Genomic DNA, 21792 nt, shown 5'->3' with positions numbered 1-21792 from the left:
CTAGAAACACAGTTATCCATTTTGTTGCTGTTATAACTTATGTTATTCCATCTGGGGTTTTACAGCTTTATACTTTGGTAAAAACAGAATTGGGAAAAATAATTGACCTAAAGCTTTTCTGGTTAAAAAGTATCATTAGTATTATCATCATGTTAATTCATGTGTGGCATTAGAAATGCTGGGAAATCTGTCTCGCTTTTTCCTAGTTGCTGGAGTTGAAGACCTAACCCTCAAATGTTTGAAATAATTAGAGTGTACATTTAGACACTTTCTCAATAGAAACCATTTTATTTTTTATTTTTTAAAATAAAAGTAGTCAGGGTTTTTTTATTTTAAACCTTAACCTTAACCACGTAAGCTGAAGGGAAATGATTCTATCTACTCAAAAAAATTTTTTTTTCATTTTGCCTAGAAACTATGCAAACATATGTTAAGCCAACTTTAAACTAATCATTTAATTGTGGTTTTGGAACAGCCAATAGATAAAAAAAGCCACTATTCACAGAACTGTACTTCTAACACTGCCTTAACGCCAAGCCTCATATTTCTATCTGAGTAGTTAATACAGATTTAAAGAGGCAACAAAATAGTCATGCAAATTGTAGAGCTGTTGTCTGGATGATGGTTCTGAAGATGTGGGCTGGTGGTAGCTAAAGGATAGATACAGAGACTGGGCAGTGAGATGTCAATAAAGCAATATTACCCCAACTGTAATTTGAACGAAAGGAAGGAAGGAAAGAAGGAAGGCAGGGAGGGAGGGTGAACATGATAATTGGGCCCAGTGTTGGGCACCTCTTCCAGGCAAGGCAACCGTGCACTGTTGGTCAGGCATGAAATTATGAACATTTCTGCTATTCAGTGAAGAAGCTTAGGAATATGGTCATGGCCATCCATTTGTCCTCACTTTGGTTTTGTCTTGACAGGCTTTTAATAATCTCCAGTTCTAGTCTTTAAAAAACACCAAGCAAACAAATCACAGAGGCCTTGCTGTGGCTCTAGTCATCAAAAGAACTTGTGTTGAAAAACAGGAGCAAGATGCATCATGGTTATAGGTTTGCAGTAATATAATGAGATTTGTGTGGAAGCAATTGCTTAATTTTGACTTTGCTTAAGAAAATTACCCCAGGTGTCAGAATTTTCATTGTCTCCTTGACCAGTTGTCCTTGAGAGTTTTGGTGATGCAGTGCAGAAACAAAACCGTGGTAAAATTAATATATCAAAATTCACAGTCTAGTGCTCATGTGTTCATAATTAAGTGCACTTCCAAATTGGAAGGCAGGAGAAGAGAGGGGCAAGGAATAAAATTAGCTACAGGATAACATTATTAATCATAAGCACTGAGTAGCAGTGTTTATTTTTTTCCAGAAATAGCTTAGTAGAATAGCCTGATCCAACTTATCCCAGTTATGTTCCCACTGCAGCTTTTGCACTAATTCCAACCCTTTGAAACAACTTGGCTTATATGGAACAGTGTAATGACTGCAGGAGCTGAAGTTCTCAATCTTCATTGACAGGCAGCCTTTCTGCAGGGGAAGACACTTCTTGGGGCAGGAAGCAGGGGAGGGCATTTCCTGGGAAGATGCAACCAGACAAACTGTTAAAAGGCAGGAAAGCAGATTTCCAACCAGAAGTACAAAGACCATGTAAAGCCTGTTAAAGTTCTGCTTTGAAGTAAACAACTTCATATGCCATGACAGAGCCCTGTTTTCCTATCCCTGCCCCCTGATTAGTCTTGGATAAACATCTTTCTAAAAAATGAGCTTCTGGGTATTAGCTCTTTGTTATTCTTATTTCTAGAATAAAAGCGGACTATGTATGGGGGACCTAGATTCCTCTTTCAAATGTACATTAATTGAATTTTCATGTTTGGCACAAGATAGACATATTCCCCCACTCCCCCTGCCAAGATTTGGTGTGCAGAAAAAATCCTTAGATTAAGTGGGAAAAGAAATTTCAGTTTATTATTTGATCACTGTTTTTATGTGGATCAAATTTCAGATGTAAACAAGGCTCCTCTAGCTAGCTCACCTAACTGATAAGGTTTGTAAAATCCAAATGGGGTCAGTGGGTCCCAGCAGCCCCGGGACCTGTTGTTAGAGGGTGACGAGCCCAGCACCGGGAGCGTCCCCTATCAATCAGAAACAGTTGAGGGTGCAGGGTCAGTGCCTGATCCGTTCCAGGTAAGAGGGATGCAAGCTGGTAGCAGACCACAGAGAGCTGGAGGTACGAGGCTGGCTGTTTGCCTAATATTTCTAGGGTGCCAGAGTAGATCAGAGAAGAGAGGACAGGTGTGATAGCAGATGTGGCTGGGCTGCTGATGATTTAAAGAGACAATTAACATTATTCTGCATTGCCACAGTCTGTTATTTTGCAGTCCCTTGTCTCTGGTTTTACTCCTCATTTTTTTTTTTTTTTTTGTTGGTTATTCATTGCCAGTTGTCACTCAGCTAAATTGTGCTATTGTACTGTGTCACCATTATTTTTAAATCTTCTTATTTGCGTAAAACCAATCTGTTAATGGCTAGGCTCCTGGGATTCTTACAGAGGGTTTGTCACACAGAAGACTACTCGAAGGGGTAAGAGATATGTGTCAACGCTTTCTGGAAAGTACGAAGAAAAGGCAGAAAAGAACCCACTGTAATAACAGGTTTACCACAGCATGGTAAAGCACACATGTGTTATTATCCTATTCTGCAGTCTAATATCACGAGAGTGAATGCAATTTGGCATTCCATTAGTGAATCTCTTTCTCTAAGTTAAAAACAAAGACTCTTCAGTTGAAAGTCTTTAACATCTTGCTACTTTAATATATGAAAGCTTCTTGTCACTAAGAGGATCGTGTATTACTGGCATTATTCCCACCTTTAATGCATTTTGCACCAGTGGGCTTCATGAATATTTAAAGCAGGGCAGTGGCTATGCTCTTTAGCACTGGATTGCAATCTATTGGTAAATCAGACATTTGGTGTTGCTTACTTTGGGTTTTATTTCTGAGCTGGCTAAGGAATAATTGATTTTATAAGACAGGGCTACTCAACATAACACCCCGAGAGATATACTTAAAAGGAAATGAAGAATGAAGCGTAACATTCTGAACCGTGGTGTATTTCTAAGATCTTCCAAAAAGCATCTATGAAATACTCACTCACTTTATATAAATAGTACTCACCAAATGGAGTGCCTGCTCATCTGCTAAAGTGGCTTAGTGTCAGTGCATAACCACGTCAGAAACCTGGATTCCAGTATTAATCTCCTCCTTATGGGCCACTGAGGAAATAAGACCACTCTCTTCACTGGACAAGCCATGGTTTGGATAGATACTGGGCAGCTATTTCAGAGGTCCACAGTGTGTCCAAGTAAGTGGAAGGAGATAAATAGTAGGAAAAACCCTTCTGTTGAATTTCCTGTTGGAAGACGCCGAGAAGAGAGGACAGGAGTATTTTCTTAAAACAAGATTAAAGCCTGCAAACCTCTGACTTGTAGAGTTAATCAAAATCAGAATGATGAATTGGGGTTAAATATGCATGCTTTTCCTTTGAATTTCAATATCAGCAGGTCAGCCAGCAGCAGTCTGGAAGTGCAGCGTTGCCCAGAATAAGATGCAGTTTGCTAGCTACAAGACAGGCACGCAGAGATGTACAGTGTGCTCGCAAGAGAGTGCTTTCCCTGCAGCCTGGCAGTGTCCGAGGAGGTGAGGAGGCCGTCTCCGTAGATTGCTCCTCTGCCTTCCCCTTCCTCTCTCCTGGAGGTTGCAAGTGGAGGAGAGAGGCAGCGGTATCCCTGCCAGGAGGTGCCTGACCTTGAATGGGCCACGTAGGGGTTTGCACCAATGATGAAAAGGGGTGTAAATACCCCTGCTGCTTCCTGCAACTCCATCCCACACACCCCAAGGGCTCCCCTTTGGCTGAGAGTAGGGTTTTGTGCTCTGCTGTAGGCACCATGCTTGTGGTAGGCAACTTTCCTCCCTCGTCATGAACCTGGCCCATGCTGCAGGGGCATTTTCCATTTCTTGCAAGTGGACAAGGATCCCACCAGGCAGGTTCAGCTCAGGAGAAGATGCTGAAGCCTGTTCTGTGCAGACACTGTGTCTCTGTTGACCCAAAGCTGGGAGCTTGGATGAAGGCATCCAGACCTGAATGAAAGGGCTTAGCATGTTCTGTGTTTAGGTCAGTGGGTGAAGGAAGGAGCATCGATCTCAGGCGTGCTGTGCAGCTGGGTGGTATTCCCAAGTGAGGTGGTGACATTGCACCATGATTACAGCAGGTCCCTTGTGTCCTGTGCTTCTTTCTGCATGGCTGGGATAATAAACTCCACTTAGCCACAGCAGACAGACACACACACAAAATGTATTAAGAAGATGAACTGTTTCAGTCCTTTGTTTTATATTTTACTGCTAATCACTGATATATATAGTTTGGGTAAATGCTCCTATAAGGCAAGTGAACAGTCTGCAACATATGAGGATGGTGAAACTGAATTCTCATGCAAATAAGTGGCGCTGTACATGGGAGATATTTGTGCAAATCATGCAGCTGCCATCTGCAGTGACCCCTACAATCAATATTGCTCTAGCAATCAATATTTATCTTTATTATAGTATAGGAAGAAAACATATAAAAGAAACTAATGATCTTGCCAGCTTCTCAATCCACAGAGCAATTAGGTCAGTCAGCTTTGGGTCCCTTCCCCCTTCCATCAGTTGCTCTCAACCAGAGCATCTGCAAGCAAGGTGCTATACTACTATAAAGTACTAAAAGGTAGTTTGAAAGCTCACATACATTACACGGGTATTGGCTGCTTCATGTTCAGCAGTGTATATAATAACTGTGTGTGACCTACTTGTTCCAGATGCAGAAACAACGAGCTTTAACATCTGCAATGTCCCGTGCATTATACAGTAGATATACTGCCATTTGCTGCTGCTTTCCTTTCTCTTTTAGAGAAAAAGTAGATCTTCGTTCATGGCTACGTATAACGCTTAAACATACTCACTGGACTTGTGGTTCAAATAAACACAGAAATTGAATCAAATCATAAAAAAAATGCAATCCTGCAAATTTCTGCTTAACTTGACATCATACCTAAGGCATGAAGTGAAGCTGCTGCTACATAAATCGTCATGTGGAGCTTAGTTGTCATGTCTAAAAACGGTCCAGGCAAGGGTTTACAGAGGAAAGGAAAGGCACTGCAGCATGCAATCTCTACATTGCACAGCAGGAGACAAGCAAGCAGCTTACACCATCTTACACCAGCGTCACTTCTCTTAGCCCCAGCCTAATAACAGAGCTACCTCCAGTCCCTGCCCAGAAATTAGCCCAAATCTGGCTCTGTTAACTGTTAATGTTTCATTTGGTCCGTGTTCTATGGTTAAAAGATTTTGAAATAAAAAGAAAGCAGTTGACTTCCCATGTAACTGTTGAGACACCATGTTGCGATAACTGTAGAGATACTGTGCAGTGGGCTGAGAGTCAGCAATACTGTTAAAAAGTAGCCTAAGCAACTGGAAATTGGTCAGTGAAGGATTTTCAATGAAAGACAGAACATCAGGACCATTAGAAAAACAAGATGACACCTACCTGTCTATATGTTATATTTTAACTATTAAGCCTGCTCTGAGAAATGTTGGTGGCTTTTATTAGGAGCCTTATCAGCCAGATCTGCTGCCTGGGGCGTGAGAGCTGAATAGAGAACTCAGCCATGTTCCTTCATTTGGGCTGTGGAAAGAAATGCCATGTGAACTGGCACAAAAGTGGGAAAACTAGCAAAATACAAAATTGTAGCTTGACAGCACAAACAAGAACAAAGTTGCAGCAGTTCCAGCTTAGGTGAAAGCTTCGGGCTTATTAGCAACCAGTGTCTAGACATCATGTAAGTGTCAGAAAATAAGGTCCCCAGGTGAGCATTGCATGAGCACCACAATTCCTATCAGGTTTCTCACTAGCAAGCTACTGAAATATTGCAGGACTGTTTCAGTGGGCAGTTTCAACTTAACACTAGCCCAGGTGAAAAGGTGACTTTGTGCCCAACCATAGCCAGAGAAAGATCCCCACTGACTTTTAAAAGATGTTAAATCAATTCTCATCAATGAGTCTGCAGAAAGACCAATGGAAGATACAGGAACAAGGAGTTAGCTTTATCTTCAGAGAATGTTTCTCTAAGAGCAGCTTATGGTCCAGTCTTTTTGAAGAGTAGGAGGCAGGAATGAGCACCCTGTATTTCAAAACTGAATGCACTACCAGTGGCTTGGCTAGAAAGTTAATGCTTGGGAAAATGATGGCTTGTTTGGCCATCTGGTGAAATTGTTTTACTCTACATACCTTTTATTTGGCTTTAGTTAAAAACATCCATTTTTCCCAGTCAGGTAAGTTTCACAAAATCTTCCTACCACCTTTGCATCCTTCATCCTGTGCCAAAATAGCCTATTTAATTTTGAAGTGAGTCTGATTCCTAACTCCCTTAGGGTGGTGGTTTGGAGAATTTGACCTTTCCATCCATTGAGTCAATGCAATCCTTCAGAGGCTTATGTTCATTTGACAAAGTCCTGCCTTTCCAGATTCTCAGGATTTATTTTCTTAATAACATTCTTTTAAAAAAAGCCCTGGTTTTAACATAAGCCAAGATTGTCTGGAGTTACTTATACTTCATAGTGTTTTATTACCAATACACTTTGGAACACTCTGGTAAATAATTCAGCCTACACAAAGAAATTGGCTATATTTTCTCTATACATCGAGGAAGTCTGTTATGTAGACTATATATCACAGCTCTAAACGTACTCAGATAAATGCAAACCCACATTGTGTTCCATCTGTACAATTCACCCAAGTAGGTCTTTTAGGGACCCTATATGACACATACATCTCTTATCCAAAAACTAGAATCCCTGATGTTTGGTTTTGTAATAAAAAAGACATTTTTAATCTTTTGCAATTACAGCAAAACTCGCTGTGTGTCCAGGGGATAATACCCTACACAGTCATAAAGCTTATAGATTTTTTTTCCTTCTGCTCCTCCTTTCAGATGCTGATCCAGACTTGGTTTTCAGTTTCAGAAGGTGAACTTTCAGCTTATGGAAGTCAATGAAAGTTATTCCACTGACTTCAGTGGAACAAAATTTCTCTCACAGTTTCATAACTGTGGAGTAACTTTTCAGTAGCCAATGGAGCCTTTCACTGGCAGTAGGGAGAACAGACTCTGTCAGAGGGTAAATGCGCAGTTGTTCACAGAGTGCAAAGGAATAACTTGGAAATTGTGATGATAAAAGCAGAATTTGGCTTACTGACTGCTTCAGTTGCTTCAGAGGAAATATTGATTTGTGAAAAGCCAAAAATAACTTCTGATATTTTTGGGGCTTTTCTTGTCTTATCATGGTGCCATGCTCCCATAGGAGCAAGACACAAATTCTTCTGAAATTTAAGGGGAGGAAGGCTTGTAAGACACGCAGACCTGTCATTTGTCTTCACAATTATTAGTCTCTCAACCTTAGAGCTGGGGAAAAAAAAAAAAGCAGCAATAATGTAAAAAGCATGACTCAGAATAGCCAAATTTTCCTGTTAGATTGCCATGGCCAAGATGCTTACCCCTACATTCGGCATATGATGTGTGTACGGCAGGCATGGAGGCATAGAGGGATGAGTGGTCATGGCAGAAAAGGCTGGAAGAATGGACTGGGAAAGGACGGAGGAGTGTGAAAGCAGGGAGAAAACCTAAAGCTGACTTGCAGCTAGTCCATTTTGCTGTTTGCTGGAGAGTGGGGAGGAGCTGGAGCAGCTGCCCACACACAGGGGCTTGAGGAGGGTTTTGGGGACGCTACCTGAAGATGGCAGGGAGGTCCTCCTCACCTGCCTTCCCTCTGCCTGGCTTGGCAGTTGAAATGGCACACCCAGCATGGAGGAGGTGAATTAAACATTTATATGGCAGGCACAGCTGGAGGATGTGTGAGGTAGTGGCTCGGCTGGCATCAAGGTGTTGTGGCCGTGGACTGTGTTAATGCTGATCTGCGTGTGTTACAAGGGTGCACGTGTGTGGCTGGGTATTGTGTGAAATAGCAACAGCATCCCTCTCTATTTTCAGAAAATGTCCATATACAACATATACATGTGACAGCATGGCAGACAGCAACCGTTTTATGTGCCCAATTTAACAGGGGAACAAATAAACTCAGGGTTGGGTTTTTTTATGCCTCTGCCACCAGCTGTGACTGCAATTTTCAGTCCTAGGTAGTAAAATGTTGCAGCCTTCTAAGCACACACCTTTATTTGCATTTGAAGGAATGGTTTTGGCAGTCTGTTTTGTGCTCTTGCTGTAATACAGGGTGTTATAAAGATCATGCCCGGCTCCTGGCGCTTTGTGGGAGGCACACAAAAGGATCCCTTTTGGCTCTGTGAGGGCAGAGCTGTGCACGGGTGCTCCAAGGCGAAGCCACTGCTTGATTGTGTAACCCCATGGCTGGGAGAGCCTGGGCTCACCAGGCTGTGAAAGTGCACATAACGGATAATATGATAATGCACATCAGATATTAATGTGCATTGACACATAATCGTCTGCGTACATCAGGGCATTATAGCATGAAAGAGCAAGTGCAGAGACCTTGGAGAGCAACATGCTTTTGCACCTTATTTTTCCTGTTTTCCCTTTTTGTTATTTAAAAACAAGGTTTCCTCCCTCTCTGGCCCCCCATTTAGCCAAAGTCATACTCTAGTAGTAAACTGAGCGGTGCCTTCATGACGGCCTATTTAGTCGCAATAAAAAGCCGATTGGCCTAATGTGCAATCAAGAAAGGAGTGACATTTATTGCTTTAGTTTTATGATGCTGTGAACTGAGCAAGATTTGGAGCCTTACGGTGCCTTCAGGGGGCAGGAGATCACCAGCAATGAATTGTATTTATACCTTTTCCAATTTCCTACTAGCATTTTAGCAATAAATAGACTGTGTTGTTATTGAGTTTTATGTAAGTATGTTTACGAAAGCAGGAATACAACTTTGTAGCTCAGAATTACATGTGTTGGCTAAATAGATCAGCAGAGAGAATAATATGTAAAGCACTGAGAAAGCACTTTCCAATTTATTATCAAATGTCTTAACAGAATGCTTCATCTCTTCCATTCCACTTCATGTTAACTATTAAATTAAAACTGCATCCATTGCAGAAGGTCGGAGGCTCCTTCACACACCCATGTTGGAACATCAAGGCCACAATTTGTTCACACATCTAAGCCATTAAAAATACATCCCATGCATTAAATATGAGCCTGAGGAAAGCTCAATAGGAGCTGACGTGTAGGGCTGACCTCGGCTCTCACAGCCCCTGCGGGATGGCAGGTGTGCCTTCCCCACGGCGTCCATCTCCTGCCCTAGTCCTTTCCCACATGCAAGTCGCAGCTAAAAGCCTGAGTGAGATGTGCCCAGATGTACAGACTTAATTGCTGTCTCTCAGCCTGCCCATTTTTAGCAAAGTTCTCCCTTGCAGAGGAGCACGGATGCCCCAGGGATGCCCGTCCCAACCAGGGTGCAGGGCTTGTGGCGCATCCCTTTCAGGAGCTGCAGGTGAATTCCACTGATCTGTGTCCCAGACCTGAAGAAGGTTACTCTCATCTCATTAGCTTGCTAGCAAGGACATGTCCTTGAGATAGCACATTTCATTCATTCATTCGTCTTCCTTTCCCTGGCAGCAGTACCTTCCCTTGGGGCTTGCTCCCAAAAGCAGCCAGCCACTGTGGTCATCGTGAGACATCAAGAGAAGAGGCAGCATCCCCAGCCAGTAATAATACCTAGTTGTGTACAGCAGCTTTCACTTACAGACCTGAATGCTCAGAGGAAAAAGAGGGTTACTGCTGCTCTCTCCTTCTTGCATGTGCAGTGATTTTCTCGGGCCCCAGGCTCATAGCTATGGGCCAAGATCTTCCCCACCGGCAGTGGGCTGCTCACATGCTGCGTGGGATGGGGCTTGCAACACACTGGTCTGTGCTAGCCAGAAGGCCATCATCCTTTTACTCTCACTGATAAATCAGAGTCCACTTTCTGCTTTCAGAAATAACTTCTAGTGTTATTAGCGAAGGTGTTACCAGAAATTTGTCATTGGTCCCAGCTGGTGCCACAGTTCTTTGTGAGCAGATCAAGCCTTCCTGCGTGGCAAGGTCCACGCCAGGACCTGCAGTTAGATGGTCGTCCCGTGATTCCCACCAGATGTTGCAATATTCCCACTGGCTGTTGCAGGCCAGGGTGAAAGGCTCAGATTCATGGGAACAATCTTCATTATTCTGCTGGCTTCAAGATAGGAGCCAACAATATCAGCAGTCTGAGGCACACAGCAATAAAACGTTCGTGAAGGACAGCCTCAAATGTTTACAGAGGGAGAGAAACGGTCAGCAAAGCTTTGTTTTAGCACAGACTATAGACACGTGAAGGACACCAAGTGTAGGCAAACCATAAAAAGGCATTTATTTTATTCTATGTGCTTTAAATAAACTTCACACATTAGATACCTGCAGACACTTGAATTGGCATGTGGACAGAATCAGAATTTTCTTCTCTAATCACACAGCTAGCATGAGGGTTTTTCTATCACTCTTCAAAACCGAGTTGTCAGCCTTGTATTTCTCTAGTTTCTCTGTTTGGGTTTAAAGCATCCAGTCTAGCAAAGACTGCTTTACACAACAAAATATCATTCCTTTTAAATCAGAATGGTATTTTTAAAAAAATAAAATGAGACATTTATTTTGCCCTAAAGGTGTTAGCATACAGTTCAATGTGCTGTTGAGGGCACTAGAGCCATTGGGAAGCCAGATGAAGGTCATATTATAATTGGTGCTTTGACTTGTAAGAAGGAAGCAAAGGTGAAATTTGTGATTTTTTTTGTCAAAAACTTGGTAAAGAAAGTTACAGGAAAAAAACAAAAGGAGAATTAGGAATCAAGTTGCAGTGTCTTGCACAGCCGATTAGAGTGGTTTTCATGAGCTGCAGACTACAGGATGAAGTCTTGAAAACTGGTGGAGCATGGGACCAGCTCCTCACCAAGCTGGTCCGGCTCTGGGCAGGAGCCAGCACCTGGGCGGCTCTCCTCACGGCTGTAAGGCGAGGTGCCTCCTGGAGCAGTCCGCAAAACAGTTTTGAAACAACCTTCGTGAGCTCTCATAACAAATGTGCTCTGAAAAATCCATACGTATTTTTAATCATTGCCAGTCACTCCCTGCTATTAAGCAGCAGCAGCAGCAGCGTGGCAGCTGTACGACAATTGCCCCAGCTCCTGGCTCTGGGCTCCAGCTAGACTCCCAGAGTATGTTGCATTTGGTATGCAAGGAAGGGCATCAATAAATATATTCACCACTTTAGTTCATTTTAGCTTGACATATGTCCAGTAAACAATATTTTGGTCTCTTGCAGTCAAAAAAAAACCCCAAAAAACCTGATTATTCATCGCTTCCTTCTGTTATGATGCTTTGGGGTCCTTCAAATCATTTTCATTATGCACTACATAATAATAAAAATCTCTATGCAGTATGCTGATAATTCCATGCATGGTCTCTGTGATTTCTAATTGTTTGAATAACAGGATGCTATTGAAATGCCATGCAGAAACATTGCATCACCCTGAGGGAATCAAGCTTTTCTCCTTTTACTCCTGCTGAAGATAAACATTTGAACAGTTGAAATAGGTAAAATATCCCGGGGAAGCTACTGTGAAAAGTAGACGTGCTAAAGCCCTTAGTGCAGAAGCTGGGCTGCAAAGGACAAAAAGGAAAAATAAATTAGATAAATAAATAAATAAATAAATAACATTGAATGGAAGGCATTCAAAGTAAGCCGTGCTTTTTCTTCTCTTGTGATCTTAAACCAGAAGAGAAGCACTAGCAGGCCCAGGAAAGAAATATCGCACGCTATTTTTGTGCTGCCATTATAAAATATGTATTGTTTATTGTTCTGCACTGCAGCTAAAGTTTTGCATCAGCCTCACAAATACAGCGAAGTTTGTTTTGAAGGAGACACGCAGCATCTCTATTCTTTAAGCCTCTTAATGATGTTCTTAAGAGTGCGGTGATAGGATTTCAATCTCCTGGTAAGCACAGGCAGGTTGTAGGATATCATTCATAGAAAGTGTAAAATATTGTGTGCCTGTGTGCATTATGAATATATTTTATATATATGTTTGTCTGCGTACCTGATGTTCAGCTGTATGCAAAACCAGGCAATGATGCCAGGCAGTTTTGTCTCCTGGCTGGAGGCATCATTGGGTGTCATCCTCTTGGGCTGTGCTCCACACGCTGCAGAGAGCACTGTAGGGTACTCGAGCTTGGCCGAGCTACCAAAAGTCTGTGTTGACCCTGTATTGAGAGTGCCAGGACTTTACACTAAAACTGACTTCTCTATAAAATAGGTATAATAGTACCAAGTCATTGCTGCTACGGGACTGTATGAGATTACTGTAAAGCTTAGTGGTGTACTTGTAAACGGGCTGAGGGTCAGCGGAAGAAGCTGGTATTTATGTGGCCCTTTTGAGACTGATGTCGAAAAGGAGATGCGTGCAAGCCCCCTGGAGCAATCCAGTTTAGCTGCCTGTGTGTGCGGGCAGCTTTGAGGATGACTGATGTGGTGTGCCAAGGTTGGTAGCAGAGGTGACCTGTCACTGCTTCCCAGTAAAGGGTTACCACAGGTTTTAGCAAGGCGCGATGCCGCAACACACGGGCAGTCTGAATGGGCTAGCTGAGCTCCCGGAGGCTGGGTCTGCCCAGCCTGGTTAACCTTGCCAGTCCCTGCTTAGAGCTAGTTCAAGTATCTCTGCGTGGTGTTGTGTTGAGACATATTAAACATACCCAGAGCTGCCTGGGTAAATGAGCGCTCCCACCAGCCTCCTGACACGCGGCTGAACCATGGTACAATGCGTGTTCGAATGTTGAGGCGTAATGTTAAGCCTGGCTTCATTTCAACTTGCCTGCTGGTAATGTCAACAAAGATGCCCTGTGTACCAGAAAGAAAAACCTTGCAGGAATCCAAATGATAGAGAAGGCATTTGGGACTGATTTCCAGGCTCTTTATGCAGGCGTGTACTGCCAGGTTTGCTTTAAATGGGCATTTAATGTCCTACTCGGAGGGGCAGCGGGGTTGGAGAGGACCGTACCGACATCCAACCAGAAATTTGAGTTTCTGATCACTGTTTTCTAGTCAGAACAGAGGAAGATAAGAAAAGTCTCTGGTGGAAATATCATAAATGTACAACAACTGTGTTTTTATTTATACACTGTTTTATGGCAAAGGGAAGGCTTTGGGCTTTTTTATGCTACAAAATGTTGTTGGTTTTTCCTTGCTTTTTTTATTTTTGCCTGGAGAAAATATACGACGTTTAAAATGATTGCAGAATGGAACATCACTTTCCCTGTAAAATAGTGCTCGCTGAGACATGGTGGGATCTCACACTTGACCAAATTAGCATATGCGCTCAAATATCAGAGCTCTGACTAGTAAAAATAACACTAGATTTGCATTTTCACATTTTTAGCTCTCGCTTCCCTGTCTGTTTGGTTTTATGCCTTTTTTCTTGACTGACAATTCTCTTTGTGGCAGATTTATTGCTGTTCTGCTGTTTGGACCCTGTAATCAACTAGACACTTGGCTGAAGACGTTAGTCATTTCATTAAGTACTTTTTTGCAGATATCTCAGACACACAATTTTCTGTTGCTCTGGTTCCAAAAAGCAAATGACCCATGGTCAGCAAAGTCTGAATATGAATGTTTAATAAACAGAGGTAGTACCAACAATGCTCTCAGGTTTCCAAACTGCAGAGGGCTAATTAAAAGATGTTGAATAGGGAAGAACTGCCATTGCCATCTCACTCTGACAAAAATGTGCCTGCATCTGTTCCCAGTAAAACCACTCTTTTAGAAGCATTGTCTCATTTATCCTCCTTGCTTCCCATCAGAGCTACATATGAAACCTTCCTCGTGCTATGCACAGATATTGCATAGTAATTTTTTAAAACTTATTTTTCAGTAATACATTGCTGAAAACAAAAGATGAATAGTTGTCTTAGGAGTAAAGATAAAGCTTGGAGTGGGGTTCTTTTTATCATCACTGTGTCACTAATGATTATACTTTATTCATGAACTAAGGAAATATAATTATAGCATTCCCCTACACTTCATGGGCAGAGAACCACTCTCTCGTTTTATTGAGACGCCTCCTTAAAACGCAGTTCCTCCCTCCAGGGACAGTCCTTCATAACTGTGAATCCTCTCTTCAGTGGCATGCTCTCTGCAGGCAAAGGTACTCTCTGTGCCCAGAAAATAATACCGTATGTTATTTGCAGAAGAATGGGGAGTTAGGAGCCTGTACACTCACTGGTGTACTCACCCATGCCTGGTTTATTGATCCCATTAATTTCTACAGAGACTACTTCAACAGAAAGCCAAGTTGGTGCTCCAGCTTGGCCAGGCAGCCTGGTGCAGCACATCGCTGTCCCTGCTGGGACACAGACCTCTCTGAGGTCTGGGCAGCTTTTTTTTTTTGTGGCCAAGATTTGTACAGGAAATAACTACTGGTCTACTTCTGCACTCTTCTCTCGTTTCCCTGGGAAGGGGAGAAGCATGTTACACAGGTGAAATAGTGACAACCACTCCCAAAATGCACATGGGTGCCCTGTGCTGTTTATTGAAGTTACTGACTTGACAGAAGCTCAGAGACAGAGGTGCAGTACCTTGCACCCCACAAGTCAGTAGTGAGGCACACAGAGGTGCTGTCAGCATCTTACCTGTCACAGGCTTAGTTCACCTGTGCCAGCCCTCCCACAGGCAGCCTCGTGTGTTTCTCCAGTGTGTTAGCTAATACCACCTCTGTCTGCAGAGACCTTCCAGTTCTGCCTTGACATGATATTTTCATCAGAGAGTCCAGCAGTGTCACCAAGCTGTGCTGTAGGATGCGTCTGGGGTATGTAGCCGAAAATCCCCCCAAGGACTGTGCCCATTGGACAGTCTTTTTGGTTTGCTTTGATTTTTTTGCTTTTGTGATCACCAGAATAACAAAGTGGATTACTGGACATTCAGCTCCTCCAAGATTTTCATCACATGAAATGAAATGGAATAAAATAAAGCATATTAAAAAAGTGGAATTCATCAGAGACTATAATAATGACCTGGAAGAATAGACATAAGAAAGTGAGCCTTGTTTAATGATTGTTTACGGTGACAGCCCAAATTTTAATCAATTAGCATATGAGTCCATTACTTGAAAGATGCGATGGGCCTGTGAGATAGCATTCAGTATTTCTTCCTTTCTCAGGGGAGCTGCAGGGTATCGGCTGACATCTTGGAAGCACTCCTTCCTCACAGATGCTTTTAAAGCTGCTTTTCTGACTGCAGAAGGCTTAGTTAAGCCTTACCACATGTATTTTGTGTATGCTCTTGGGTACAGTTTCATCCTGTGACCCCCTAGGAGACCTCATTGACCTTCTCACAGCTTCTTGAGCCTGAGGAAAGCTCAGTCAGCCTTTATATTGCCAAGCTTTCTTCAGCGCTACACTTAGGAACACAGAAACCAAATAGATTTATTGATATAACTATAATCAGAAGTCATAGCTAGGATGATAAAATGGTCAAATGATCAAATTACTTAAAATTAGAGGCGTATTGAAGTGCCTCAGGGACCGGGATGCTGCAGGCAGGCAGCCAGCCAGCCGGCCAGCTGTGTCACAGCGGGATGCATGCTGGCAGCCCTGTGTGGGCAGGAGGACCTGGGGGGAACCCCAGGACCAGTACAGCCAACAACCAAAAGAGATGAGGCTGCTCCGATTTTGTCACTCGTGAAAGAACAAGAAGGTGATGGGGCAGAGCCTGGACGTGGCCAGTTTGAAGGTTGAGTGTGAGAGGAGAAGCACCAACACTGGGTGCTAGCTAGGAGCAGGACGGGATTTCTGGGCATGACAAGTGTTGGGGCGAGGCTCTCTTTGGGGTAGGGGATTCCTGTGACCCACAGGATCTGAAGTCTTGTACACCATTCGGACTCTCACCTTATGTATGCCCTGAGGGCCAAGCAGGGACTTCACAGTTGGATTCTGCTTGTTTAACAGGAGACAGTCCCACTTCTGCGTTTTATAATGCTTCAAGAAGTGAAGGCACCTTTTCCTATGCTACAGGATTTCATTCAATCAAATACATTAAGTGCCATTCGTTTTGTATTTATTACATCGCCACTGGATCCCGCTTAAAGATGTTGTATGCTCTGTGGCTGCGTGCGCCTGGGCATGCACATTTGGAGTAAATGCCCTACCTTCTTCTCTGTAATTTATTCTTCTGGACTTTGAGGGCATGGTTGAAATGGCAGACTGCTTGTTCCTCTAGTTTGAAAAAACATGTTTGAATATACTGTCATTTTCCCTGATAAGATGAGCACTATAAATTAAACAGAGTCAGCAACCCAGGCACATTAATCTTCCTGATGCAATCCTACCTTTAGCATTTCCTGACATATATTTGATGTTGACTTAAGTGTGCAGCCTTAAAGTAGGATTTGAGTAGATATGTGCAAAAGCAGTAAGAAACTGCAGATGCAAGCTAGAAGCTGTCTACTGAAAACTGTGCAAGGGGTGGATGATGCACACACAGATCCTTGCAGCAATGAGATTGGGGTTACAAGTTTATTGTAGAGTTTTTTCACCGCCCAGCTAGTCATCCCTAAAAATCACTCTTCACACAGGAGATCCTATAAGACTTGAGCAAAGAGTGTCATCCCAAGGTTGTCCCTTTCTGCTCTGCCTCGCACACGAGCAATCTGACATCAGTACAAGTGGCAGGTGGTTCGTGGTGCTCGTGTGATGCGTCCTCTTAATGCAGCGTGCACCTACAGAGATCTTGCTTGGAAAGAAAGGCTGGTCTCACATTCAAGGTTTTAGAATGGAGTTGAGAAAAATCTTGATTCTCTTCTCACTTTTACTGAAAGAGGTCAGAAAAGTCATTTTGGAACTTCTGTTTTTTGGAGGGTATCAAAAGATGCAAATAAATGCCTAGTGGGCTCTGAAATGGTCTTTGAAATCAGTGGGAGATAGGTCTCTGAGATTTCAAAAATCCCACACAAAGTGTTTGCATGCATCTTTAAGCATCTAAACACCTTTAAAAATATGTCTCTTAAGTGCCTTACTCTGAGCATAGGTTCCTGTGTCCCCTAGGCGTTTCTGAAATTGCATCCAAAGTTGCTTAGATTTCCCCTAAAGAGCATCCTTTTGTTTTAATTTTCTCGTTGACTTAATTTTCTCTTGACTTGAGACATAATATATATTAACCTACACTCATTTTTTGTAGCAAAATGTAGAGAAGTGAAGCTGTTTCTGAGCTGTTTTATTACAAAAAGGAGCATATGGCTGATTGTGTCCCATCTGAAATGCAAATGGTGGAGCTACGTGGAAAGAATTACTATTACTTGAGCAGTAAATGTTTCCTAATGAAGTGAGTTTGACTAAGGTGGGAAGCTGGAAACAGCTGCGGGAAGATATGACAACGGTTAACATTTCGTTGGAGAAGAACATTCTTATTCTGCTGATAAGGAGGTTCTTAGGAAATGGACTGGATTTTTTTCTTATATTCTGTATGTTCACCAGTGTGGGGAAATTGTTACAGAGGGAGCTAGACTTTTTTCTTCCACTAGTTATGAAATCATGTAATTTAATTTATAACCACAGCTTTTTACTGTTGGCCTCTTTTTGAGCAGGAGTTTTCTGTATTTTGTGAACATTTGGGGAAAATAGACCTACCCAACATAAAAAAAAATCTAAAAGAAGGTGAGTACTGGTTCCACTGATTTTCATCACCCTGGGCACGTTTGTGGAGGCCAGAGGCCAAAGGGGGTGATGGAGAAATCTGACCCACGCTGTCTAATTTCCTATGCTTCCTCTTTCCAACAAAGTTTTTCTCTTACGTACATCCCTCTACACTTCCAGTGGTCAGAGGTGTCCAGATATCTGTTGCGAATGGGAGGTGAAATGACTTTTAAATGCTTTCTTAAATCAAGCAGCGAGGCTGGAGGCTGACATTTCCATTACTTAACTTTCCAAAGGGAGAGCTGTGGAGTCGGCGCTGTGAGGTTCAGTGCAACCAGTGGGCTGGAGATAAAGCATCGGTCACATTACTTTGCCTTAAATGTCAGAAGGAGCCGGGAAGAGTTTAGATAGCAGCATGTGCACAATTACGTGCTCAGAAAAGCTGAAGCAGCTGCCAGGTTAGACCTCTGGCTTTGTCCCTGAGCAGGATCACGTCGGTGTTAATGTAAGCGTTGCTGAGGCTGAGCTGTCTGTTACATGGCACAGTCGGGGGACAGAAGATTAACATGCCTTTCCCTTGTGGATCCCCAAGGGTGTCTGACATCGCTAATGATAATGAAATAGGAGAAACCTAAAGAAAAAAGGCTGCAGCCTGCTGTTGATGGAAGTAATTAGGTTTCTCCATCTTCTGAGCAATGGCGAGGCTTGCTGCGATCAGGACGTGTCCACGTTAGTATGTTAGTTCAGATCTGGACCAGACTTCTGAAGTGAATCCCCCACCGTGCTTTGGTTCACATCTCAGGGCAGTCCAGAAGCTCACAAGCTGGGTTGCTGTGGCTCTGGGGATGCCCCTAAGCTCCCTGAGGACAGGGCCACCGCTACCCTACTCATACTTGCCCACGCTCTGCTGTGCAGCCCGCACAGAACACGTCACCAGATTGGGAGTGGACACTGATCTTCCTGAGTGATACCTGGGTAAGGCTTTTTGATTGCTGAGTTATTCGAACACTTCAGAAAGCATTTGTACACAAAGTCTCTCCTAAAAACCTCATTCCGCTGGTTTTAATACTGAGTAGCCCCACCACATCCAGGAGGTGGGGGAGATCCCACCACCCCTAGGCACAGAGAGTACAGTCACATCACTACTGTCAGTCTCAGTCTTGGCAGGTGGTTTTATCCCAGTAGGGTGAGATGAGGCTTCAGTATCACATCTTTTATTATGATCAGAGTGCCTATACAGGCTGTAATTATTATCAGAATTAAATCATACATCAATATCAAACTACATTTATGCAGTGTTACATGCAACAGGCAGCACCTCAACAGAGGTGAATTTTTGTGGCTTCTTCAATTGCAAGAGGGTGCAGCAGCTTGAATTATCTGCATATCTGCTTATGTGTTCTTTGGTTTACAAGAAATTACAAGTGGAAATGCTGTGGCATAGTTTTCCATTTATAACACTCTTTTTTATCTTTCCTTTTGCTTGCTTTTCTTTTCTGTGTCTCTTCCCTCTCCCCGCATTTAATTTCCATCCAGAAATACAGATGACCCTTGACAGAACTTTCCACTTTCATTCTGTTCATTTGCATTGTGCAGTCAGGAAAATACAAACACTTTTATTTCTGAGATGTATTTATGATGTCATGAAAAAACTTTCTCATATTAGCCTCTTCTTTTTTCTCTTGCTTTATCTTTTCAGGTGTGTGTGCAACATTGACTGTTCTCAAACCAACTTCAATCCTCTTTGTGCTTCCGATGGGAAATCTTATGATAATGCATGTCAAATCAAAGAGGCATCATGCCAGAAACAGGAGAAAATTGAAGTCATGTCTTTGGGTCGATGTCAAGGTAACTCTCATAACAAAACTCATTTCAAAGAATGTTTTCAATTCTTGTTCAGGGAAAAAAAGACCCAGGGCTGGCTTCTTATTTGGCACTTCTTACATTTCCATTAGACTCTTGCAATTTATGTTGTAGAGCGCAGGCTGCAGGAGGAGGCAGAGCCCTCCACGGTACAGGTGCCAAGCAAGGGGTGAGGAGGGGTGTGCATAACCCTTCCCACCCCTGCCCCCAGCCCTGCACTGGTTTCAAAATCAGGCCCCTGTGTTTTGCCCAGAGGAGCTTGCCCAGAGCTCTGCCCTCCGGGTAGGAGTCAGAGCAGGACAGCAGGAGAGCTCCTCAGATACATTTTGCCACCCAGGGTGGATCCTCTGTTGCTCCCTTCGCTGGAGCAGCATGAAGCAGTCTCAGGAAGCCAAAGATGTGCTCCTGATCACAGTGCTGGTGCTTGTTTCTCATGTGACCTGCGCTGGGCCCACGGGATGCCAAAGGTGCCTGGAAGAACATTTTGCCAATAGCAGCTCAAGACTCTGTGTTTCTCCATGAATGCCATGCTTCTCTGTGCCCAGCTTATAGGCTACTACATCACCTGTAACCCTTGAGTTGACTTTAAAAACTGTTTTGTTCTAAAATAAAAATGAAGAAAATTTGCCTTTAAATAGCTCCTGTAAATAAAGTGTCTACTGAGGCTCAGACTCTTAATAGCTTTTCTTCCCCTTAGCTTCTGACCTATAAATCCTCAGTACATCTACTTACAAACCCATACTATACAGGTGTATTAAACACATTCTAGTTTATTCCTAGCTCTCTAAAGTTAACCACCCTACATGGCAGTTCATTTCAGGGTACATATTAAAACTCCCCAATTACTTCAAATAGAGCAGAAGTGACAACTCCTGCTTCATACTGATATATTTATCCCAGCTGCAATCTGTTATCACATATTGTTAGGAAAAAATGTGTTTTCTTAATGGAAGATGTTTCATATTTCATTCCAAAAAGCCGGATTGTGCTGTTTTCACCTGGCAGACCCAGGGGAGCCTTGCAGCCAGCAGCGATGCTGTGCATGCAAGCGAAGCTACGTTTGCCTGGGCACTGATGGTTGGGGCATAGTCTGTATCAAGTACAGGCTCCCCAAGTGATTCAACATATTTCTCTTCACACAGATAATACTACAACAACTACAAAATCGGAAGATGGGCATTACGCAAGAACAGATTATGCAGGTACGGTTCTTACACTGTGAGAATCACAATTCACAGGAGCTGTGTAAGTTTCTTTTCTCCTCCATTTGCTAAGGTATCCTCATCTTCTAGTATGGTTTTCTTGGTTTGCTTTAAGGAAACACTGTCTTCACATTCTCTTTCTTTTGCTAGAAACTCTTCTTAATAAATGAGCTTCTTCCATTTTTATCAATGTACAGATATTCTGGCCATAAAACATCTGTTCTGACAGTGGAAATAAGTATTGTAAACTATTTGGCAGAATTAGCAGACATTATTGAAAATTACTGTATCAGTGCACTGGATTATGCGTAGTTTTGTCACTATATACAGGTTTAAGAAAGTGAAAAACCAGAGCATAGCACAGCTGTGATACCATGAAACGTTGCCATAATAGATAATATTACCTGTCGGAAGTTAATAAGGTTCTTAAAATGGTTTTTTTAAGTGATAAATGGTTTTAATTTGTTTCAAAGCTACAATAAAATATAATGGCTGAATAGCCTTATATGGCATTTGAAATTAAAAACATGTAAATACTAGTGAGGTTTGGGAGACATTTTTCACACCCTTTGCCTGGGAGGATTGATTTAGAAATTGAATGTGTGTGTGAGCACGCATGCAAATATTCACAGCTCGCCCTGAGAATTTAAGCCTTTGGGAAGGTATTGTGAAAATGGGTCAGGTGATGCATTCATTGCTTAAGTTTGTGATATTTTTGTGTTTTGAAAGTGTTTAGAGAGAGTAGGTGCAGATCGCTGGGTTTACCTGAGCAGCTTGCTGCATGGCTTAAGTGAAATCCAGCTGATGGTTTCACAGGTCTTAACATTTCTTACAGGGAGAGTCCTCTGGCAGTAGTTAATTCAGCTGGTCGTCTCTTGTGAGGGCCCTTTGTGCATGACGTCCCTGCATTAATAGAGTACCCAGCCATTAGAAATGATTGTTCTGTTCCTACTTAAAAATGGCGCATGATGATTAAAACATAGAGCTG

At 42.7% G+C, this 21792-nt stretch overlaps 1 protein-coding gene across 1 annotated transcript in view; it reads left to right on the top strand.

Annotated features, from left to right (window-relative positions):
* Window positions 1-21792, top strand: part of TMEFF2 (transmembrane protein with EGF like and two follistatin like domains 2) — a 133278-nt gene that overhangs the window by 77850 nt on the left and 33636 nt on the right. Inside the window, exons 6-7 of the mRNA XM_074872739.1 lie at window positions 19439-19587; window positions 20745-20804. Of these exons, the coding sequence (XP_074728840.1) occupies window positions 19439-19587; window positions 20745-20804 (209 nt within the window). The remainder of the gene's footprint in view (window positions 1-19438; window positions 19588-20744; window positions 20805-21792) is intronic.

This window comes from Strix uralensis, chromosome 6, assembly GCF_047716275.1.
Source record: "Strix uralensis isolate ZFMK-TIS-50842 chromosome 6, bStrUra1, whole genome shotgun sequence".
NCBI lineage: Eukaryota > Metazoa > Chordata > Aves > Strigiformes > Strigidae > Strix > Strix uralensis.
The sequence above is the reverse complement of the archived record's forward strand: the minus strand, read 5'-3'. Positions and strand labels throughout refer to the sequence as shown.